The sequence below is a fragment of the Carcharodon carcharias genome, chromosome X (genome assembly GCF_017639515.1).
Source record: "Carcharodon carcharias isolate sCarCar2 chromosome X, sCarCar2.pri, whole genome shotgun sequence".
Taxonomy (NCBI): Eukaryota; Metazoa; Chordata; class Chondrichthyes; order Lamniformes; family Lamnidae; genus Carcharodon; species Carcharodon carcharias.
Window position 1 is genome coordinate 11,578,819 of NC_054507.1, and position 24,893 is coordinate 11,603,711.

The 24,893-nt window shown below is 45.2% G+C and overlaps 1 protein-coding gene across 2 annotated transcripts in view; it reads left to right on the forward strand.

Moving 5' to 3' along the window:
- The first annotated feature begins 297 nt into the window (after window positions 1-297).
- The window catches only part of LOC121273164 (tachykinin-3-like), a 33,562-nt gene continuing 8,966 nt past the window's right edge, over window positions 298-24,893 (forward strand). For both annotated transcript variants that reach the window (XM_041180140.1, XM_041180141.1), the window contains exons 1-5: window positions 298-401; window positions 7,316-7,451; window positions 14,352-14,454; window positions 15,280-15,309; window positions 19,828-19,881. In XM_041180140.1, coding sequence (XP_041036074.1) covers window positions 7,353-7,451; window positions 14,352-14,454; window positions 15,280-15,309; window positions 19,828-19,881 — 286 coding nt within the window. In that variant the 5' untranslated portion in view covers window positions 298-401; window positions 7,316-7,352. The remainder of the gene's footprint in view (window positions 402-7,315; window positions 7,452-14,351; window positions 14,455-15,279; window positions 15,310-19,827; window positions 19,882-24,893) is intronic.

Here is a 24,893-nt window from a genome sequence, read left to right on the forward strand (position 1 = left end):
GGCGGTAAGAGTGGAAGCAATTCCTGGTCAGCCATGCAGTCATTATCACTCATAGATCTAGACTACAACATGCATCTAAAAGAATTGTAACACACCTATTGGTACTCAATCAATAATAGAGGCAGCAAAGAGGAGGAGCTTAACTTCTCCTTCGTCTCTGATTGGCTCCTTCAACTCCCACAGCAAGCTGTGATTGGCTGGTGCCCAAATCTTCATCCACGAGTAGCAGGGCCACAATAAGCCGATTAAAAAGACAGACAGAAAATCAGCAACGCCTTTCTGGGAAGCTGGAGTGATATAAGGGAAGTGCTGTAGCACATGTAACCCAATTGGAGCCAGGCAAAAGACGGGTTTGGGAGCAGTGAATCTACCAGAAGAAAGTTTTCAGTGTGCAGTTTGAGGTTTGCTGAATAATAATTGTAAAGTTTAATTGATGTGCATATTTTGCATGCTCTTTCCAATTTTATCCAAATATATATTTAAAAATTGCGAAGAAATCAGTGGTGTCTAAGAAAGCTTTTTTTTAAAAACAAGTTATTTCCTGTGTTGTGGATATTTGTGCAAATTTATATTTAATTTCTCTGCGTTTTCTTATTAAATGATCGTAAATCGTTACTTTTTGATTTTTGAAACATTTAATTTTGCAAAATAAAGTTGTGTTAAATGTGAGTGAAATGCTTGTGTGATGACAGTTATCAATAGACCTTAATACTGTCCATTTTGCCCCCCCCCCCCCCCCCCCCCCCCCCCCCCCACCTCCACCTTCGAGCTCTTTTACGTCAACTGTGATCTTGTGTTTTATGATCTTAAAAAATCTGGCTGTTCTAACTGGGAGACACTTCGCTTAACGTTACATTCAATAGGGATGTGAATGTTAAGATGCACCTGGAAGCTCAAAAGAGTGCTGGAAAGGGACAGGAGGTCTGTCAGTAGAGACAAGGCAAAGCTAAACAGCTCAGGTGGAGATCCTGGCTTGAGAACGCCATAAATATGCAGCAATGATGTTTGTAGTTCTTATGCAGTCGCTGCAGTAATCGACAACCGTTGATTCATTCTGTTAATATTGTCTTACACACCAGTGAGGTCACATTCTGTGAGACTTCTCTTAAAGTGGCTAGACTTTTCGGCCCAAGGACATCTCTTTGGCTATGTTCCGAGAGTCCCTACTTTTCTGGAAGCTGAGCTGTAAGAATTAAAGAACCAATGTCAAACAGAAGTTCACACACTTTCTCCCTCCACCCCCCAGCTCTAAGTTCTCATGAAGGGTTCCACCTGAGAGGTTTTTTTTGGGGGTGGGGGGTGGATTTCCAGCATTTTCTGTTTTGATTCCAGCTTTCTAGGGCTTTCTTTAGCTTTTACCTCAGATGGTTGCATGCTTTAACTGGTAAATCGTGTGATCAAGTGTCTTACCCTCACTCCCCCCCTTATTTCTTGGTGGAGTGAGGATAATGCTGCCTGTGGGGAACCTTTCCATTAATGCCCTACTGTGATTGAAACCTGTAGGTTTTGTTTCAACCCTTGTGAATGCTTGCTGTAACCCTCTCATGGTGCATCATTTCTTTAACACACTCTTTAGTCTTGTAGAGGCTTGCTGCGTAACAAGATGATTTTAGCCCTAATATTGGAAGAACCATGTACAATGGAGATACGTAAGGGCAGATTTTGACTCTGCGATAGTGTAAAACAGGCAATGTCCATTGACTTCAGTGAAAAGATGCATCAGGAGAGTTGTGAAATGGCTGTTAACTTGCACAAAGTCAAGATTTAATCCACACTCGCTGAGTGACTTGTCCCCTTTATCCAGTTGCTCCTGTTAACCACACCACCTGGGATGTATGTGTTGGTGCCTGAAGAAAGGTCCTTTTTTCTAAAAAAAAACTTAATATTGTACTAACAAGAGCCTATTAAATACTATGTATTGTAACATTGACTGCTAAGTCTGGTCAGAAGTACAGTTGCTACTCACAATTGTTAGATAATTCTGAATAAATAAAAAAATGACTTCCTACAGGTATTGTGCATGACTTCTTATTCAGTTAGATTTACTGTAAAACGGAGCTGGAGTTTGGCTTGTGTGTTAGCCACAGCTCAGTTGGCCTTGAGTCAGAAGGTTTTTGGCTGAAGCCCCACTCTGGAGAATTTTGGCTGATCCAATGCGGTACTGAGGGAGTGCTGCACTGTCAGAGGTGCTGCCTTTTGGGTAAGATGTTAACCTGAGGTCCCATCTGCCCCCTCAGTGGATGTAAGACTATTTTGAAGAGCAAGGGAGCATCTCATGCTCGAGAAGCATCCCTCGGCCGACTTCACAAAACTGTGTGTGTGTGTGGGGGATCTTGCTGTGCACAAGTTGTCTGCTGTTTCCTACATCAAAGCCGTGACTACATTTCAGAAGTACTTAATTGCCTGTAAAGTGCTCTGGGATATCATGAAAGGCATGTTGTTCTTTCTTTGGCTGGGCAGATTTGAGCACAGTCTAGGCTGACACTTCAGTGCAGTACTGAGGAAGTGTTGCCTTGCAGAGACCTTAAACTGAAGCCCAGTTTGTTTGCTGTGTAGCACTCGAAGAGCAGACAGTGCCTCCTGTGTCCTGGCCAACATTCCTCCCTTAAACAGCACATATAAAAGCAAATTAACTGGCCATTCATCCATTTGCTGTGTTGTGGACATTGCTGCGCGCAAATTGCACGCTAGGTTTTCTTGCAACTGCATTCTGGATAGTTAATCGTTTGGCTGAGCATGCTAAGGCATCCTGCGGATGTGATGAGGCGCTATTTAAATGCAAGTGTGTTACTGAGGACAGAATGTTACAGGAAAACAATGAGACCAATTCAGCACACGTTTCAAAGGATTAATCTTTTGAATAAGAGTGCACAATTTTAACCCTTGCAAAGCCACAGTTGAATGATCTCATTGGGGCATGGTGTGCTTGAGAGCCCACTGGGATGGCACATCTGCTTTGACCTGGCACTCTTGGCATCTAATAGGCTTAAAGTCCAATCTTTAAGAGACAACTGTTAAGCCAATCAAAGGCCACCTCTTCTTGGATTTTTCTTGCTTCTGAGATGAACGGACCAGGGAGAAGACACAGGTAAGGGACACATATTCAAGTTATTGACAGAGTGAAAGGGTTAACATAGAAAGATTAAGGAGATTTGCGAGGGGAGGAAAGTAGCATTAAATAATGCAAATAGGAGACAGATTGGGGAAAATCAGGATAAGTAACACTTTTCTTAAACAGTTTAAGGTTGTGGTTCAGGAAACTATTCCTCATTGCGTAGCTTAATACTGTAATATTTGTTTATAATATCATGTGACCCAAAAACCTTTTTTAAAAACAACTCTAGGGGAGTTTCTAGTTTCCTTGGGAGGTGAGGGGTTACATAGAGTTACTTAGAATTTACAGCACAGACCATTCAGCCTGACCACCCCATGCCTGTGTTAATGCTCCATTCGAGCCTCCTCCTCTAGTCCTTCCCAATCTAACCATCTGCATAACCCTCTATTTCCCTTCTGCCTTGTATACCTATCTAGCTTCCCCTTAAATACATCTCTACTACTCGTCTCAAACCAAAGTGGAAATTATACGACTGATGGTCAGGAAAAGCACCTTGTTTTTCAGTTACTTCAGAGTCCTGACCCGCCCAGACCATTAACCTGTCTGTGTTTCTTTTTCTTTCAGCTCCCCATAGACCCGCTGTGGACTTCCAGCACTCACAGTTCCTTTCAGTTTTCCAGCATCGTTTCTTTTCTATTATCTGAATTTCACCCTCTGCTGTCAAAGCGATATTTCCTTTTCTGGAAAAGACATGTTCTTGCTTATCGACACAATTTTAAGCTGAAGTCTGGGATCAACAAGGATGCTCTTTCTTGTTTCTTTGGGACAGTGAACGAGAAAGACAGCATTAATTTTCCTCTCCCTCAAAATATAACCATTGTGTTCCCAAACCCCATAAACTGAGCCTCAGCTAGATCGTAATCTGTTTTACTGGTGAACAAGCTCCCTCTGGCCTCACTACTGACATTCCCATCCCCTCTACTCCCCAACAGAGGAAGGAATATCAGAACCTTTGTTAAAAGCATTCCACTAAAGCAGAATTCCTTTGAGACACAATCCACTTGGGTGGCTCAGTAATAATGTGCTTTTGTTCCCTAGGAAGATCTTTAAATAGCAAGTGGAGACTTGGTTGTAAGCAAATAGTGGAACATAAGAGCAGGAGTACGCCATTCGGCCCCTCCACCCTGCTCTGCCATTCAATTAGATCATGACTGATTTTCTACCTCAGTGCCATACTCCTACACTATCCCCATACACCTGGTTATCTTTAATATCTAGAAGTCTATCGATCTCTGTCTTGAATATAATCAATGACTGAGTCTCCACAGCCCTCTGGGGTAGAGAATTCCAAAGATTCACCACCCTCTGAGTGAAGAAATTCCCCCTCATCTCTGTCTTAAATGGCCTGCCTCTTATCCTGAGACCATGTACGCTCCTTGGAGCCACTTAAAGGAGAAAAGTCTAGCGAGTGCTTTCAATATAAAGTGTTCTCCACGTCTAAAATCCAGTGTTAAAGATTGTTCCGTTGTCACTATAATTTCAGCAGAGTGGAAAATTTTTGAAGTTGATCCACTTTTAAGCAGTCACTTTCTCCTCCCTAGGATTTCAGTAATATTGGGCATGTGAAATGTTTGTACTGTATCATGTCTTAAGTGAGCATTTCCAGCTACGTGACACTCGGATCAAGTCATGGTCAACGCTTGGGGGCTGCGGGAGGGGGTGGGGTGGGTGAAAAAACAGTTGTGGAAGTATCACACAAGAAGCATAATGAGTAAGGGCTTGGATGTATTCTTTCCTCTAATCAATAGACTAAACAATCCCAATGAAAATACAATTGTGCTAAAGTCTGATTTCACATTAGATGGAAAACCCCAGACTGTGAGCTCTTCTTCTCCTGAGTACTGCCCCACACTGAGCACCTAGTTGAGGAATCAGTGCTCTTGACTACTGTGATAAAAACAAAAAACTGCGGATGCTGGAAATCCAAAACAAAAACAGAATTACCTGGAAAAACTCAGCGGGTCTGGCAGCATCGGCGGAGAAGAAAAGAGTTGACGTTTCGAGTCCTCGTGACCCTTCGAACCTGTCGAAGGGTCATGAGGACTCGAAACGTCAACTCTTTTCTTCTCCGCCGATGCTGCCAGACCTGCTGAGTTTTTCCAGGTAATTCTGTTTTTCTCTTGACTACTGTACCCATCCTTCTCTTGAGGCAATCTCCTATGAAGGAGCTGCTATTTTAAAATGTATTCTTTCACAGGGTGTGGGCATCACTGACTTGCCCATCCCTAATTGTGTCCCCATGCATCTGCTGCTCTTGTCCTTCTAGATGGTATTGGTCGTGGGTTTGGAAGGTGCTGTCGAAGGAGTCTTGGTGAGTTGCTGCAGTGCATCTTGTATATGGTACACACACTGCTGCCACTGTGCGTCAGTGGTGGAGGGGGTGAATGTTTGTGGATGGGATGCCAATCAAATGGGCTGCTTTGCCCTGGATGATGTCTTCAGTGTTGTAGGAGCTGCACTGATCCAGGCAATTGGAGAGTATTCCATCACACTCCTGACTTGTGCCTTGTAGATGGTGGACAGGATTTGGGGAATCAGGGGGTGACTTATCTCCAGGCAGCTCTGCAGGGAAGTCTGTGGGTTGGGGATCTGGGTTGGCTGTGTTACCCCTCAGCCTGTAGTGTGTTAAAAGGGTGGGACGTGGGTTGATGCTTGGGAGCTGGCCATGCTTTTCTATAGAATCAGCAAATCAGCCGATCTCGACAGCTTTGGATTCTAACAGTGCTGCCTAATGTATCCTGTGAAAATTACCATCCTGTGTAAAGTTGGGTAACTGAGACAGCCTCTCAACAAGCTGATAACATTTTGTACTGACTAAGCAGCCTGAATATTGATTCATTGGAGTGTCCAAGTGGATGTGTTACGGAGAGGAGGGGGGTTAATTTAAACAGTTCTGATTTCTCCCCTCTCCACCCATCTGTAAACAGGTGATTTTGATTTGCTTTTCCCCCTTTATAAGTGGTGGCGTATTTCCCAACTCCTTGGTTTTGGTGTGATCCAATTTCTATTAATAACCCCACAGTAAATTCGAGATAGGATAAACCCAGAGGGTTAGTTTATTTGCACGCAATTGACCACCGGACGAGGATTGCAACCTGTGCACTTGGACAGTAAAAGGGATAGAGAAAAGAGAGATTTACAGGACAAAGACCACTGAGCAAAAAAATTATAGTTTCATGTGGGTTCAAGTCCAGAATGAAAGTCCAATGAGGTATTCTTTCGTGGAGGTCAGTGGGTTGGAAACTGATGCAGGATAATTTACTTTTCTGGTGGTGTTGACTTCACATGATGAGCGACATGCAGAGATGAATCAGTCTCGTAGGTGATGGTACAGAATTTCCAGCAGAAGCGGTGTAGATGGGACCACTTGTCCAACCAGGACCAGAGCCCTTATCTGAGGCTTTGTCAGATGGCAAAAAACTCAACTTTTCAGTTCAGCAAGGCAATCTTACTGATTCCAAAAGCCAGAGGCTCATGTCACATGACTCCCACCTCTCCAATGTCTTTGACAAGGGATGTGTATCCCTCATCTGGGTCCCCAAGATTAAATGTCTCAACCATTAAGAAATGAAAGGAAGGTTGTGGGGCCTTTGTCTTAAAAGACAAGCAGACTCCTGTTGGCCAGCCTGGGTTATGAAATGCAGATGGCCTTTGTATTGCTGTCTTTGAATTTGGCCTGTGCAGCTCAGTGTCTCTTCAGGGATAGCGAGGTGTGAGTTTCTCTGATGCTGCCAGGTAGCTCCTTTTTGTTCAGGGTCACAGACAGACAGATTCAGCCACTTTAGGTCCTTGTCCAGTTTGAAATGTTTAGAGATAGCAATGAGCACATCTCTATATATTTTCTAAAAGAAATTATACAGCGTGAGGTCTTAGTCCCTCACAGATGTCACTTGGCATCAACAAAGCAGCTCCTTTGGAGTAATGAAAAACCAAGCAATTGGAATATTTCCTACCAAGTTGCAGAATTTTAAAACCGCTACCAAACATTACTCTGGGGGAGGATCTATAGATGAAAAGCAGTCCCCTTTTTTTTCTGTTTGGTGCGTAAGCATGTACATTGTATGAAAACAATTGTACTTGATTGTAATTTCATGAACAATTGTTTTGAATGTAAAATGAAAAGATGTTTTCTCTGGCCCTTCATGTTGTGTGAATGTTCACAGCAATTGCTTCTGTTTTTTTGTTTCTCTTCTTGTTCAGTTTCAGTTCAAGTCACCTGACAGAGAGACTGGCCAGAATGAAAGGTTTAATTGCTTTGGCCGTGCTGTCCATCTTGCTGCAAATGTCTCAGGGAAGTCATGATGGACAGTTGGCAAATGGTGGAGTCCTGACCAAGGTATGGACGCGTTTCCCATCCCTCAATCCTCTCAAGAGGCCTTCAGAATTTTTTCCAAATTTTCCTCTTATCTTGCATCATTTTATGAATGCAAATGTCTGTTTTGCCATTCTGGAGATTGTTTGAACCTTGCTGTGCAACATGAAACTCAGCAAATTACCTAAAAAGTGAACCAAGCAAACTTGCCTCTTCGATCAACCTTTTGCTTCCCTCTAATTAAGAGACGTTGCAGGGCAAAGGGACCAGTCAACAATGAAAGTGCTCATGTCATATCATTGTGGTGCACCACAAGACCATTCGGTCGATTCCATGCTGGGTCTCCATGGAGTCCAGTCAGTCTCACTAGGCCCCCCCTATCCCCATAACCCTGCAATTTTATTTCCCTCAAGTGTCCATCCAATTTCTTTTTGAAATCATTCATTGTCTCTACTTCCACCATCCTTGTAGGCAGCGAGTTCCAGGTCACTACCATTTGTTGTACATTTTTTAAAAATTCCTAATTTTTCCCCCACCCCCTGCGTCTCCTGCCCAGAAACTTAAATCTGCCTCCACCCCCACCTAATCCTTGTACCATCAGCTAATGGGATCAGCTTTTCTTTTTCTACCTCATCCAAACTTGTAATAATCTTGTACATCTCAATCAAATCTCCCCTCAATCTCCTTTTGTTCCAAGGAGAACAACCCCAGCTTCTCCAGCCTAACCTTGTAGCTAAAATCCCTCATCCCTGGAACCATTCTGGTAAATCTCCTCTGCGCCCTCTCAAGGACCCTCGCATCCTTCCTAAAGTGTGGGGACCAGAACTGGACACAATACTCTAGTTGGGGCCTAACCAGAGCTTTAGAAATGTTCAGCATAACTTCCCTGATTTTATACTCAATGCCTCTATTTATGAAAGCCAAGATCCAGCCAACTTGTTGTTTTCTGTCCTTAAGCCAATGTTTTACCCAATTGAACACTGACCCTCCTATTCCATGAGCCTCAATTTTGTTAACCAGGTCTCTCATCAAATACTTTCTTAAAATCCATATAGACAACATCCACCACATTCCCTTCATCAACCTTCTATGCTACTCCATTAAAAAATTCAGTTAGACTAGTTGAGACTTTTACAAATCTGTGCTGACTCTCCTTAATTAACTCAAAGCTCTCCAAGTGCCTGATGATATTTTCCCTGATTATTGTTTCTAATGCCTTACCCACCACTGATGTTAAACTGACTGGCCTGTAGTTACTAGGACTGCCCTTGCATCCTTTCTTGAAGAAAGGTGTCAAATTTGCAAATCTCCCCAACCCTCAGGCACTTGCTCCATATCGGGGGAAGATTGGAAGACCTTCTGCTATTTCCACTTCCCTTGGCAACCTGGGATGCAATCCATCCAGACCATTTAAGCATATCCAGAGCTTGGGACCTAGGCAGCTGAGGGTAAGGCCATGAGGTGGCACAATTAAAATGGGGATGCTCAAGGCCAGAATTGAATGAACGCAGAGATCTCGGAGGGTTGTGGGGCTAGAGGAAATTACAGAGATAGGGAGGGGTGAGGCCATGGAGGGATTTGAAAACAAGGATGAGAATTTTAAAATGAAGACATTGCTTGACTGTGATCTATTGTAGGTCTGCGGGCACAGGGGTGATAGGGGAATGGGACTGGAATAGTCGAGTCTAGAGATAACAAAGGCATGAATGAGGGTTTCAGCAGCAGATGAGCTGAGCCAGGGGCAAATGCTATCAAAGTAGAAATAGGCAGTGATGATGTGGATATGTGGTCAGCAGCTCATCTCTGGGTCAAAAACGGCATAGAGGTTGTGAACAGTCTGGTTCAGCCTCGATGGTTGCCAAGGAGAGGGATAGAGTTGATCACTCGGGAACTGGTGGAAATTTTTGCTCATCCAGTACTGGATATTGGATAAACAGTCTGATAGTTTACTAACAGTGGAGGAGTTGAGAGAGGTGGGGGTGAGGTAGAGCTGGCTGTCATCAGTGTACATGTGAAAACTAACACTGTGCTTTCGGATGGTGTCACTGAGGGGCAGCATGTAGATGAGAAATAGGAGGGGGTCAAGGATAGATCCTTGGGGGACACCAGAGGTAACGGTGCAGGAGCAGGAAGAGAAGCCATTTCCAGTGATTCTCTGGCTCCGATTAGATCGATAAGAATGGAACCAGGTGAGAGCAGGTCCCACCCAGCTGGACGACAGTGGAGAGGTGTTGGAGGAGGATGGTGTGGTCAAACCGTGTCAAAGGCTGCAGACAGGTCGAGAAGGACGAGGAGGGAAAGTTTACCTGTGTCACAGTCACACAGGATGTCATTTGTGACTTTGATAAGAGATCGTTTCAGTATCAGGGGCAGAAACCTGATTGGAGGGATTCAAACATGGAGTTCCGGGAAAGATGGGAATGGATTTGGGAGGTGACAACATGTTCAAGGGCTTTGGAGAGGAAAGGTGGAGATGGCAGGGCTCCTTGGAGCGAGCGTTAGATTTAAAGGAGAGAGGGACAACACCTGAAGAGAGAATCGCTTGCAATATGGGGACCCTTAACTCCCTTGTCAACCAAAACTCTGTCTAATTCGGTCTTGAGTATATTCAGTGACCCAGCCTCCACTGCTCTGAGGGAATTCCACAGACTAACAAAGAAATTCCTCCTCCTGTCTTAAGTTGGCAACTCCTTATTTTTAAACTGTGCCCCTTAGTTCTAGCCTCTCCCAAAAGGAGAAACATCCTTTCAGCATCCACCCTGTCAAGGCCCCACAATCTTGTTTCAATAAGATCACCTCTCATTCTTCTAAACCCCGATGGGCGTAGGCCCAACCTGTTCAACCTTTCCTTGTAAGACAACCATTTCATCACAGGAATCGACCTAGCTGACCACCTCAGAGCTGTTTCCAATGCTAGTATATCCCTCAAGTAAGGAGACAAAACTGTACACAGTGCTCCAGTGCAGTACAGTTGTAACAAGACTTCCCTACTTTTATATTCCATCCCTCTTGCAATAAAGGCCAACATTCCATTTGCCTTCCTAATTACTTGCTGTAGCATGCTAACATTTTGTGATTCACGCTATGGACATTGGGTGCCAGAAAGGCTCTCCAAAATGGTGACTGAAAACATAGTAGCTTCATGTGGAAAAAGAGATCACCTTGACCCAGCCAACTACAGGCCCATTAGGTTAAAATCACTAATGAGAATGGAAACCAGTCTAGGGAATGGGCTGTGGGAGGACCTGTACAGGAATGAAGTACAACAGCAGAGATTTGAGGAGCACAATGTTCTGCCAACGCCCATTTCTGACACATTTAAGGGTGCTATAAATAGAATTGATCATGGAATTCTCTGATATAGTTGATTTGGATTTCCAGAAAGCTTTGAGAATGTTCCACATGAGAGACTTCTTAAAGAACTAAAAAAAAAATGGAAATCCAGGATGGAACAGGGAATAAAATCCAAAAAAGGGTTTGGAAAAAAAAATAGGAAATGATACTTGAGATGTAGGCCTTGATGTTAACCAATCCCCAACCCCCACACCCACGATGGGTAGGAGATAGGGGAGGAGCTTAATGAAAGATCTGGGAATGCACCTTCAACTCTCCTCATATAAACAAAAGGTAGTTTATTATGGCTTGAGTGGGGCATCCAAGTCCTCAAAGGGGGGCATTTCACTCATTTAAAGAGGGCAATTGGAGGATTGATTTTTAAATTGAGCTGTTGCCCTGCAGTGAAAGGGAAGTGGGAGTTGCCAGTTTAAGAAGGGTCTTTTCCAGCACTCCTAGTGGGCCACAAAGAGCAGGAGTGCCCTCCACAGCCTCTGAAGGAAGTCTTCAGCTGACCCTCTGCCAATTTTCAGCCCCCCTTTCCTCACTGATGCAATCGCTGGCCTCTCCCACCTCCCTCAAGTGACAGGGGCCTCTGCAGCCCATCCCAACCCCTACAAGACCTGATTGCAGATTTGTCCTCCCCTCAACTGGTGGCGATCGACACCTGAGGTACTCCAGCTTTGGCCTCCTGCTGGTTTTCACGCCTTGCAACTGGCCAGCCTGTCAAATTGGCTGGCTGCTGGGCTGGAAACAGAAATAAATGATAATGAAGACTCCTAACACACTCCTGGCCTCCCATAGTCTACCCTCTGTAACCTTGAGGTCACCCATAACTCTGCTGCCTGTGTCTTAACTCACAGAAAATCCTGTTCCTCTAACATCCCTATACTCGCTGACTTGCATTGGCTCCCGGTCAAGCAACGTCTTGATTTTAAAATTCTCATCCTTGTTTTCAAATCCCTCCATGACCTCACCCCTCCCTATCTCTGTAATCTCCTCCAACCCCACAACCCTCCGAGATCTCTGCGTTCCTCCAGTTCCGGCCTCTTGAGCATCCCCGATTCTAATCGCTCCACCATTGGCGGCCGTGCCTTCAGCTGCCTGGGCCCCAAGCTCTGGAATTCCCTCCCTATCCCTCTCCGCCTCTCTACCTCACTCTCCTCCTTTAAGACCCTCCTTAAAACCGACCTCTTTGGTCAAGCGTTTGGTCATCTGACCTAATATCTCCTTTCTGGGGCTCAGTGTCATACTTTTGTTTTATAACGCTCCTGTATGTGAAGCAGCTTGGGATGTTTCATTACATGAAAGGCGCTGTATAAATATTGAGTTGTCATTAAATTTGGCAATACCACCTCATCCTCAGTTTGGCCTGTTTTGATCTTCCCTGCAGCTTCACCACCTCCCCAGAAATGTCAGGACCGTGGTCTCGAACAGAGGGTGGTGGGAGGAGGGGACAGTGTTTCAGACCCTGTTTCATATCTGTAATACTTGAACTGGATGGAAAATCTTACTCAGCTTAAACTCAACAATCTTGTCAAGTTGACCTTGCCTCTTCCATTGTGGGAAATGAGTTGGATTCTGTATTGGAGGAAGGAGTTCGAGAGTATTAAACAAAATAAATGGATTGGCATTCTTTCAGATCTACAGAATTGGTGGATGGTGGTAACATTGTGGATGATAGATATATTTTGGCTTTATAAATGTTAAGTTGCCCAGCTGGAGATGTTTCAAAAGCTTTTGAGATAAAGGAGGATGTCCTGGATGTAGTATAAGGGTGTTCAGGATAGTAAGGGTTAATGTGGGACTGGGAAACAGGACTGCCCATATTATGATAGTCACATGATGGTAGACTGTGTAGAGAGGGGATGGGAGAGGTTCACATGCAGATGACACCTAGTTCGGACAATACTTTGAAGGGTAGTGACAAATGGTGGTAGTTCCTGTCTCTGGTAGCTGTTGTAATTGAGTCTCAAGATTCTGGGTTCAAGTCCCTCTCCAGGTCTTGAGCACACAAAAAATCTAGGCTGACTCTCCCAGTGCAACAGTGAGGGGGTGCTGCACTGTCAGGAGTACTGTCTGTCAGATGAGACGTTAAACCAAGGCTCCATTACCTGATCAGGTGGATGTAAAAGGAGGGTGGTACTTATTCCTGGTGTCCCAACCGTGACTTTCTCTTTCCCAGACTTTTGGCATTGGAGAACTTTTTGCTGCTCTAACTAGTTGGCCTTTCAGTGCCCTGATTCGCCATTGGGTCAGAAGGCTCCGATTGGCTAATCCTGGATTCCAGGGACGCGCTCAGTTTGAGCGTGCGGCAGAGTGGAGTTTCCTGTTTAGAAGAATTCACTTGGAAAGAAACTGCCTTGTAACAAACGGGATGAAAATCGCTCTGAAAGAAACATCGGCGACTTGAGCGGAATGCAAAATGGAGGTCACAGGTTATTTCCCTCCCTCCTCCCCCTCTGCTTTGTGGGGTGAATTTTAGGTGCCCCCAGCAGGCATGTTTCCTGTAGAAAGGGGGCATGTAAAATAGGGTGGACACCAGCCCATAATGGGTGCTAAAATTGGCAGCCTGACTTGATAAGCCAATTGATCCTGATAATACATTGCCCACGCCATACAACATATCTGTGGGCAGCAGTATGGGAGTGGGAAGCCTGGTTTTATTTCTCACTTCCAGTGGTTAAAGGGCATGAAGGAAGGATGGATTGCTCTGTGGGGGCTGTCCTTTGCTAATCACAGGGTGGCATGCATTAAGTTGAAACCCCCTCTCCCTAACGCACCCAAACCCTCCCAGCCCAAGACCCCGGGGTTCCCTGCTCTGGAGATTCTAGGCCTTGGCTTACTGTCTTCAGCTGCAGGCCTAGCAGCTGCCACTCACTTCCTGCCGCTGCAGGGACTGGTGGAGCTGCCAGCCAATCTGATTAGCCGGTAGCTCCAGAGGGTGGGGCTTCCCCCCCAAATGAGGTGTGGAAATCCCACTGGGGCCCTTATAAATCTGCCCTGCAGCAATGCATAGCTGCGGGTGTGTCGGTGTACGTGTTGGCTCCTCGCTGACATGGTCTCCAAGAGGCAGGTGGGGGTGGGAATGGACCGTCTGTCTGTCTGTCTGTCCGTCTGTCCCCACTCTGCCTGGAAAATAGTAATATGAGTCCTGGCCAATATTTATCCTTCAGTCAACAGCATAAAAACAGAATTTGGTCATTAATACAGTGCTGTTTTTGAGTTTTGTGTGTGCAAATTGACAACTGTATGTCCTGCACTGCAGAAAGTATTTAGCAGGCTGTAATGGTTGTGCAAAGCACTGTATAAATGCAAGTCTTTGTTTTTATTTTTAAAGTATATTCAACGTGTAAGTTTGCACTGGAATCTGAATCAATCTTGTCCTGGAGAGGTTAGTGTGAAGGAAGCTGGGTTTGTTTTCGTTACTGGTATTGACATGCAGGAAATTCCAGAGGGAATGTATGCTCAAAGTAAGAGGGAATAAAAGGATTTTAAAAAAATGCAAGGAACAAGGATGGAAGTTGAGATGGACGGCAGGTATGTACACTCTGCAGTAGAGGCTCTGAATCTCCGATCTTCCTGTTGCAGGGAAACTTGAATGCGGAGAAACTACCCCTCCTCTTCCTGAAGCGTTTCTATGATGGTCTCTCCCATGATGGATTTGTGGGATTGATGGGAAGGAGAATGGCTGGCAAGTACAAAATCAACCAGAAAATTGAGAATTAAATGTTTTAAGTTTGTTTGGTGGTGGCATCACTAGCAAGGTTGGCATTTATGGCCAATGCAGTTGGCCTGAACCGAGTGGCTCACGAGGGCGGTTAAGGATTAATCACTTTTTGGTGGATGACTGGAGTCAATGTGTAGGCCAGACTGGGTAAGGATGGTCGATTTCCTTATAAGGACATAAATAAGAGTTGGGTTTTTACAAAAAAAAACTTCAGTCAATTTTACTGATACCAGCTTTTCATTTGCAGATAATTGTAAATTGAAACTTTCCTGGTGGGATAAGCTCTCGTTTAACTCCACTATTAGTCCAGGATTCCTAGTCCAGTAACATAACCACTACACTGCTATAGCTATTGGTCACCTTTAATTGCACACTGGAGCGTGTGTCATAAGGTATGTGACCAACTGCACAGAGAACAGTGCACTCCGAGGAGGTTGTGTATTTGGCTCCCCCAAATGGTGCAGCAAGTTTTTGCAGTGAGCAGCTCATCCAAGGTTTCCACTCCTCACTGCTATCCAGTGATGCCTGCTGGCAGTGCACTGAGGGCAAGTCGAGGCTTTACCCTGATGCCCCACAGTCTTCCAAAGCTCAGTGTCAACAGGGGTAAGGTCAGAGGTAAGTGGCACATGTGCCATAATTCACTTCCAAGAAATCGAGGCCTCCTGAATAAGGGCGAGAAAACAGAACACAAAAAAGGGTATAATATTCCCGCAACAAAAAAGACTGATTGTAAATATACTGACAGGAATGCAGTGAATTTGCACAAACAGAAATTATTCCTTTTTGCAGGTACAAAGGAAAGTCCTGTGGCTCGGAAACGTAAGTGCTCCTGAACAGATTTTCCTATTAGTTGCTGATTTAATCATTGTTTTATAGCCCCTGTCTGCCTGTTTAAAATGCAGAAGCTTCACCCCCCCCGCCCGCCCCCCGCAATTAGTGATTTGGCAAGGCCGGCTTTATTGACATAATTTGTTCAGGCTTTGGGAATTTGTCAGCAGGAGGGGTCAGAGTGAGGAATAAATGAGGCTGCAAGGAGTTATGGAGAAACTTGGAGATCAAGTTTCCATTAGGTGTAAGATATATTTATTTCACGGGGATGACCTCGTTATCATTATAAAAAAGAAAATAAAAGCAAGATGTAATCCAGATTTTTAAAATTAATTGAGGTATAAATAATGCAAAAACAATAGAGCATTTGAATTGTTTTATTCATTTGTAGAATGAGTGTCGCTGGCTAGACCAGCATTTAGTGCCTATCCCTAATTGCCCTTGAGAAGGTGGTGGTGAGCTGCCTTCTTGAACCGCTGCAGTCCATGTGGTGTAGGTACACCCACTGTACTGTTAGGGAGGGAGTACCAGGATTTGGACCCAGCGACGGTGAAGGAACGGTGATATATTCCCGTCAGGATGATGAGTGACTTGGAGGGGAACTTCCAGGTGGTGGTGTTCCCATGTGTCTGCTGCCCTTGTTCCTCTAGATGGCAGAGGTCGTGAATTTGGAAGGTGTTGTCTAAGGAGCCTTGGTGAGTTCCTGAAGTGCATCTTTTAGATGGTACCCACACTGCTGCTACTGTGTGTCGGTGGTGGAGGGAGTGAATGTTTGTGGATGGGGTGCTGATTAAGTGAGCTGCTCCCTCTTGGTGTCAAGCTTCTTGAGTGTTGGTGGAACTGTACTCATCCAGGCAAGTGGAGAGTATTCCATCACACTCCTGACTTGTGCATTGGAGATGGTGGACAGGCTTTGGGGAGTCAGGAGGTGAGTTATTTGCTGCAGAATTCCTAATCTCTGACCTGCTCTTGTAGCCACAGTATTTATATGGCTGGTCCAGTAGGTTCTGGTCAATGATGACACCCAGGATGTTAATGGTGGTGGATTCAGCGATGATAATGCTGTTGCCCTTGCATTTCTTATGTCATTAATGTTACTTGCCACTTATCAGCCCAAGCCTGGATATTGTCCAGGTCTTGATGCATTTGGACATGGACTGCTTCAGTATCTGAGGAGTCACGAATGGTGCTGAACGTTGTGCAATCATCAGTGAAGATCCCCACTTCTGACCTCATGATGGAAGGAAGGTCATTGATGAAGCAGCTGAAGATGGTTGTGCCTAGGACACTACCCTGAGGAACTCCTGGTGCTAAAGTGATTGGCCTCCAATAACCACAACCATCTTCCTTTGTGCTGGGTATGGCTCCAACCAGCGGAGAGTTTTCCCCCGATTCCCATTGACTCCAGTTTTGCTAGGGCCCCTTGATGCCACACTTGGTCAAATGTTGCCTTGATGTCAAGAGCAGTCACTCTCACCTCACCTCTGGAGTTCGGCTCTTTTGTCCACGTTTGAACCAAGACTGTCAGGAGCTGAGTGGCCCTGGCAGAACACAAACTGAGCATCAGTGAGCAGGTTATTGCTAAGCAAGTGTTGCTTGATAGCACTGTTGATGACCCCTTCCATCACTTTACTGATAATTGAGAGTAAACTGATGGGACGGTAATTGGCCGGGTTGGATTTGTCCTGGCTTTTGTGGACAGGACATAACGTGGGCAATTTTCCACATAGCCGGGTAGATGCCAGTGTTGTAGCTGTACTGGAACAGCTTGGCTAGGGGTGTGGCAAGTTCTGGAGCACGTCTTCAGAACTACAGCTGGGATGTTATCAGGGCCCATAGCCTTTGCAGTATCCAGTGCACTCAGCTGTTTCTTGATATCATGTGGAGTGAATCAAACTGACCAAATACTAGCATCTGTGATGCTGGGGACCTCCGGAGGAGGCTGAGATGGATCATCCATTTGGAATTTTTGGCTGAAGTCCGTTACAAACAGTTCAGTATTGCTGGGTTCCCTCATCATTTGAAGTTGGGAATGTTCATTGAGCCTCCTCTTCTTGTTAGTTGTTTAATTGTCCACCACCATTCATGACTGGATGTGGCAGGACTGCAGAACTTTGATCTTATCCTATGGTTGTGGGATTGTTTAGCTCTTATCTATTATGTGCTGTTTAGCATGCAGGCATTCCAATGTTTTAGTACCAGGCATACCTGGTGAAGCTGCTCCTGTCCTGGCATATCCCTCACTCACCATGACATGAGGTAACAATGCGATTCTGCTGTTGCTGATGACCTACTGTGTCTCATGAACGCCCAGTTCTGAGCTGCTATATCTGTTCAGAATCGATCCCATTTAACATGGTGGTAGTGCCGCACAACATGACGAATGGTATCCTCAGTGTGAAGATGGGAGTTTGTCTCCACAAGAACTATGTGGTGGTCATTCTTACCTATGCTGTCGTGGACAGATGCATCTACAACAAGTGGATTGGGGAGCACAAGATCAAGAAGGTTTTTCCCTCTTGTTGGTTCCCTCACCAATTGCCGCAGACATGTCCTTCAGGACTCGGTCAGTAGTGATACTACTGAGCCACCCTTGGTGATGGACATTCCCCCTACACAGTGCATCCTATGCCCTTGCCACCCTCGGTGCTTCCTCCAAGTGGTGTTCAACATGGAGGAGCACTGATTCATCAGCTGAGGGAGGGTAGTACGTGGTAATCGGGAGGCTTCCTTGCCCATGTTTGACCTGTTGCCATGAGACTTCATGGGGTCCAGAGTCAATGCCGAGGACTCCTAGGGCAGCATCGTCCCAACTGTATACCACTGTCATTACAGAAGTGTTACAGTGCAAAAGGAGGTTATTCGGCCAGTTGTCTGCACTGGCTCTCTGAGCATTTCTCCTAGTGCCATTCTCCTGCCTTCTCCCTGTAACCCTGCAGATTGTTCCTTTTCAAATAATCATCTAATTCTCTTGAAAGCCTCAATTAAACCTGCCTCCACCACATCCTCAAGCAGTGCATTCCAGACCCGAACCACTTGCTCTGTGAAAATGTTTTTCCTCATTTTACTTTTTTGCTTCTTTTACTAATTACTTTAAATTTGTGCCCCCTCATTCTCAATCCTTTCATGAGTGGGAACAGTTTCTCCCTATCTACCCTGTCCAGACCCCTCATGATTTTGAACACCTCTATCAAATCTCCTCTCAGCCTTCTGTTCTCCTAGGGAAACAGACTCAACTTCGCTAATCTGTCTTCATAACTGAAGTTCCTCATCCCTGGAACCATTCTCGTAAACCTCCTCTGCACTCAATACTTTCACATCCTTCCTAAAATGTGGTGCCCAGAACTGGACGCAGTGCTCCAGATGAGGTGTGACTAGTGTCTTATACAAGTTCAACATAACCTCCTTGCCTTTGTACTCTCTGCCCCTATTAATAAAGCCTAGGATACTGTATGCTTTATTAATCACTCTCTCAACCTGTCCTGTCACCTTTAATGACTTGTGCACATGGACGCCCAGATCCCTCTGCTCCTGTGCTCCCTTGAGTTGCACTGTTTCTCCAAGTTCTTCCTACCAAAACGTATCACCTTATGTTTCTCCACTTTGAACTTCATCTGTCCACCCATTCCACCAACTTGTCAATGTCCTTCACAGTGCTTCCCAAGTTTTGTATCATCTGCAAATTTTGAGAACTTTGGGTCTGTCCTGCTGGTGGGACAGGACATACCCAGGGATGGTGTACAGGATGTTGTCTGTAAAGTATAACTCATGTTGAGATTTGAACCTATGTTTCTATTGGGCCTCAGGGTTACTAGTCCAGGAACCACTCTGCCACTGTTCCCTGATGGAAAACTATAGGGTTAAAATGGCCAGGTGTGTAACAGGGGAGGATTGCCTACTTTATGCCTTTGTCCAATCTGAACTTCACCTCCCCACGTTCTCTGTCTGGTTTCACATATGAAGATGAACAACTGTGGAAAGCAACAGCAATCAGAGCATGCGTAGCATTGTAATGTAGCATGAGTCACCTTCAGGACAATAAGGGAGGATACTAGGGGGGTGAGGAGGAGTGGGAAGAAACATCAGGCAGGGGTATCCAAGCTGTTATCTTCAGCTGTATTGGTGCATTAATGTGGGGTTTAAGGGGCCACAATTAAAGATTTAATCCATGCTCCTGTTAATTTGGAGATTTCCCCAGATTTTGACACCTCCTGGTGTACTAATTTAGGACTTATCCTTTTTCAAACATTGCGGCCCTCAAAATGCAACCAGAAGAAAGCAGCGAAATAAGAAATATCAACACAAACCGAACTAAACTACCTGAGCCTCGAGGGGAAGGTTGCCAGTAAGCAGAGACGGTGTGTGGCTCCAGATATCCCTGGCATTGGGTATTTAGCACTGGCATACTCAAGTGTACCAGTTGGGTACCTGGGACCAAAAAGCACAGTAGAAGAGCCCAGTGGAAAAGCAATAGATTATTAAAAGGATGAACTTTCCTTTTTTCTGCAGGGGACATGAATGATTTCTTTGTTGGCCTGATGGGAAGACGCAACATGGAATTTGGTGAGGATGAAACTCTTGATGCTCTTTATTCACCCTAACTTTTTGTTTTCTTGGCAGAAAAGTGTTGCTTTTAGATCTAAAGAATCTTAAGGGGCTTTGAGTATTGCCAATGAGTTGGAGGCGGGCAGGACTTGCACCAGGACTCACAACAGAGTCTTGATGAACTGCAGCAAACCAAACTCCTGACAAACTACAGCAGAGATTATTTCTCCAGCAAAATGCAGTGAGTGGAGGATAGTTACATTGTACAACTTATATATAATTTCCCCCATCATCTCCAATCCAGTCAAACATAATAGTGTGACCTAGTGTTATGATCCTTGACCAGAACCCAGGCTGTGGGGGGGGATGATTGGTTAGGGACCAGTAATGTGTTTAAAGTAGATTAAAGTTAAGATTGAAGACGCCTGCTTTTGGGATTATGCCACAAGATTTCACTGGTTTTGGACAAACAAAAGAACAATTTTTTGAAAGATAAAACAATTTACAATATCTATCTTGTACTCTTAACATTCAGAATCAGCTTGAGGTACATGTGAATTAACAGGTCAAACACGTCACACTGCACAATAAACAGTAGATGTGACAGATCCCACAGATTTCTCAGCAACCCACTCCAATGTTAGTATTCACCGAGTTACACAATCCCTTTAAAGCCATGAGGAATTTCCAGTCTTCATCTTTTGAAGATCTAGCCTCTGAATTCCCTCAAAGCCACTCTGACTCAGACTGCCTTAATGCTCACTCTCCCCTCCAGGGGCTTCTCCTGAGACCTGACTGCCTGGAGACAGCTCGCCACAACACCGCTGCTGCCTGGAGCCTCTTTGCCTTGCTTCAGGACACACCCAGTCATGGAGGATTTCTTGAGCCCCAACTGTTGCCTGCATCGAGCTATCATTGGCTCCCAAGGTTCCTTCTGAGCCTCAACTGCACAGAGCTACCAAATGGATCCCCAGGGCTTCACTGAGCCCTCGATCCAGCTCCTCCGAGCTAAGAGCAGCACTTTCTCGAACTTAACTGGGAGCTCTGCCTGTGTCCCTGCAGACTGGCTCCCTGATTAAAATTGACCGACCCTTGAACTGCTCTGGGTGGCCTATCAACATACACTCCCATGGGGTCCCACTAAGGTGAAAGCAAAATACTGCAGATGCTGGAAATCTGAAACAAAAACAGAGAATGCTGGAAAAACTCAGCAGGTCTGGCAGCATCTGTGGAGAGAGAAACAGAGTTAACATTTCGAGTCCGTATGACCCTTCTTCAGAGCTGAAGAGAGGTACAAATGTGATGAAATTTATACTGTTTAAGGGGGGGTGGGGCAGGTGGAGCTGGATAGAAGACCAGCGATAGATGGGGACTGGGGAGGGATTGACAATGATGTCATGACTAAAGGACAAAGGGAGTGTTAATGGTAGTGGTTAGTGCTAAAGGAGGTGCTGATAGTGGTAAAGGTAAGAAAGCAGAATGTGGTAATAGCAGAACAAGGGTAAACACTCTGAAAGAACAACATGGACAAGTAACAGCTGGCCCTTGTGGGGGTGGGGGGAGGGGGTGGAAAGGATAGAGAATGGGATTGGAGCAGGGATAAAAAAGGGATAAAATGGATTTTTAAAAAAAGCGCATGAATATGGGAAAAATTCTGCTTTCTTACCTTTACCACTATCAGAACCTCCTTTAGCACTAACCACTACCATTAACACTCCCTTTGTCCTTTAGTTCATGACATCATTGTCAATCTCTCCTCTGCCCCCACCTATCGCTGGTCTTCTATCCAGCTCCACCTGTCCCACCCCCCCTTAAACAGTATAAATTTCATCACGTTTGTACCTCTCTTCAGCTCTGAAGAAGGGTCATACGGACACATTTCCATTTCTCTTCAGCTCTGAAGAGTCATATGAACTCGAAACGTTAACTCTGTTTCTCTCTCCACAGATGCTGCCAGACCTGCTGAGTTTTTCCAGCATTTTCTGTTTTTGTCCCATAGGGTCCCACCCTTTGGTTCCCACCTGGGTAACCAATGTAACAGCATTGTAACATTTAAGGTACAGCATGTTCTAATCTTCACAGGGGGACACAGATCAATGGACTTCATAACAATATATGCAGCCTTCCCAAAGTAATCCCAATCCTGTAGCCTGGCAAAAAGTAAGAAATCCTTGTAATGAACATAGAAGCACAGTTATCTGTATACCCCTTATAGCACTAGGCTTTTGGGGATTACAGATTTGTTTCAACTATTTGTCTAGAATTGACCCTGCTTCAAATCTACCACATTGATAGACAGAGTTGCACAAACCCCTAATTAACTACTCCAGCTCCTTTCCCATTTGGTTTCATTAGTGTAAAAGGCTGGTGTTGTCCAATGGAGATCACCGGGCACCATTTTAGCCCCTTGCACTACATTTCGTAGGAAGTGCCTCACATTTTCACACTCTATACTTAAATGTACTCACGTTTACATGTACTTAATAAACATCTCTCACCATTCAGTAACCTAATGATCAAATAACACCCGTGCACTCTGATTTTCACCTTCCCGTTTCACCAACAAACACGCAAAAGCTTCAAACTCAGTTCACACGTGGTAAATTGATAATGCATCGGACGCAGAGTTAGTCGGTTGTACATCTCAGCTGACATTGACTGTGCCGAATCGGAGTTTGCAGAATTTCACAGGGAGGGGATTTGCTTCGCCCACTGCTGAAGGGTCATTGTGAAAGCGCCTCCTGTTCCAATAAGCTGCCCCACGGCCATTTATTATTCAGAGCATTGTGGCTCCAGGCGAGACTTTTGCCCCCATCTAGGGTGCAAGTCCTGCCTGCCAGAGGTGCCAGCCAATGTGGTGGTAGCTGTCTGGTCCCTGCAGCACCCATGGGAGCACTGGCTTTGCCACTGCATCCAGTTGCAGCAAAAAGCCAGGAACTGGCTAACCAAGCAAGTTGGAAGTGTTCTCGATTTTGCCATTCCCCGGGTTGGAGGGAAGTGAGGTGGGGACCAGCTGCAGGGGTAGGCATGGTGGGTGGGGGAGGGGGGGAAAGAATGTGCCTCCCATTGGAGAAGGAGGCACACCCCCCTACCCTTTCACTCCACCCCCACATGCCCAAGTAGTCTTTGCAGCTGGTCCTCCCACCCAACTCTGACCTCCTCCCGCTAGCTGAAAATTAGTCGAGCAGGAAGTGGCTGTTAATTGGCCACTTAACCAGCGCAACTGGTGTGAGGGTGGGCCGCAGGTGCCCACTAAATCTTGGGGTGGAGGGGGCGGCCAGCCAGGCTGGCATTGGAAAAGGCATCCATGTAATTTTCTGTGCGTGGTGCCCCTCACCCCCACCCCATGGCCTGCAAACCCGGATTGCCACAGTGGTTCTGCTAGATGTTGGGCAATAACCTTACCACAAAAAGACAATTGCTCCCCTCTCCCACTGCACCTTGAGAGCTGTCGCTAGAATCAATTGGAATCGCCAGAGCACACTGACCTGTATCCTGAAGACTTGTGGATGAAATTATGAACCCCAGGTAAGTTTTCTCTGTGATGCAGTGGATAGACCAGATCTTGTCGATAAGCCGCTTGCCTGCAATCCCACCCAACTCCTGCTCCACCTTCCTTTCTTCTGTGGCCTAACTGGGATTGCTGCTCTGTAGGCCCCTGGAGCCTCCCCTCCTTCTGTCTGGTTGTGAAATAATGCCCCAACTTGGATTCGACCTCTGTCTGTCATTCTCTTTCTCTCTCTCTCTTTCGTTTCTGGTTCTCCACTAAAACCATGAAAAGGAATGTGACTGGTACGGTCATGATCATGTGACTAAACTAGGCTAATAGAGCAGATTGAGAGTTCAGATCCCACCATGGCAGTTTCAGAATCTTGGAAAATATAAACCTGGTCTTGGTAAGAGTGATGGTGAAGCTGTTAATAATGCAGCTGGTTCATTGATGTCCTTGAGGGAAGGAAACATGCCACTCTTACGTGGTTGAGGGGCCCCTCTTACTGTAATTCCACACCAACGCGGTTGACTCTAACTTAAAATTAACATAACAAGCCACTCAATTGTATAAAACCAATACAACGCCAGCTGCAGCTTCTCACTCATGATTTATGCCTGTTCTGCATTGCCTCGGTCTTGAATATTCTTTGTCTCTCTAATTCCCTTCTCAGGTCAACTAGAGATGGGCAGTAAATGTTAGCATTGCCCACATCCTAAGGATGAATTGTTTCTTTAAAAAAAAATCAGAAGGCAGCTTCTACACAAGTGAAAGGACCCTATTTAGATACTTTGAATTGCAAACATTACACCCTTGTTCAAAAAAGTTGTAAGGATAAGCCCAGCAATTGCAGACCAGTCAGTTTAATTTCAATAGTGGGGAAACTTCTAGAAACAATAATTTGGGACAGAATTCATATTCGCATGGACAAACGCAGGTTAATTCAGGAAAGCCAGCATGGAGTTCAAGGGAAAATCGTGTTTAACTAACTTGGAGTTTTGCAAAGAGGTAACAGGTTGATGAGGGTAATGCTGTTGATGTGGCATCCATGGACTTCCAAAAGACATTTGATACAGTGCCACACAACAGACTTGAGAAGTTATAGCTCATGGAATAACAGGGACAGTAGCAACGTGGACACAAAATTGGCTGGCAGGAAATGGTGATTTAATGGATGTTTCTCTGGCTGGAGGAAGGTTTGTAGTGGAGTTCCCCAGGGATCGGTGTTGGAAGCCTTTTTTTTCCTGATTTATATATTAAAGATCTAGACCTTGGTGTGCAGGGAACAATTTCAAAATTTGCACATTATACAAAATTTGGAAGCAATGTAAACTGTGAGGAGGACAGTGTAGATCTTTAAACGGATATTGACACATTGGTGGAGTGGGCAGATAAGTGGCAGATGAAGTTCAATGGAGAGAAGTGTGATGTGATACATTTTGGTAGGAAGAACATGGTGAGACAGTATAAAATAAAGAGTACAATTCTAAAGTGGGTGCAGGAGCAGAAAGGCCTGGGTGTTTATGAGCTTAGATCATTG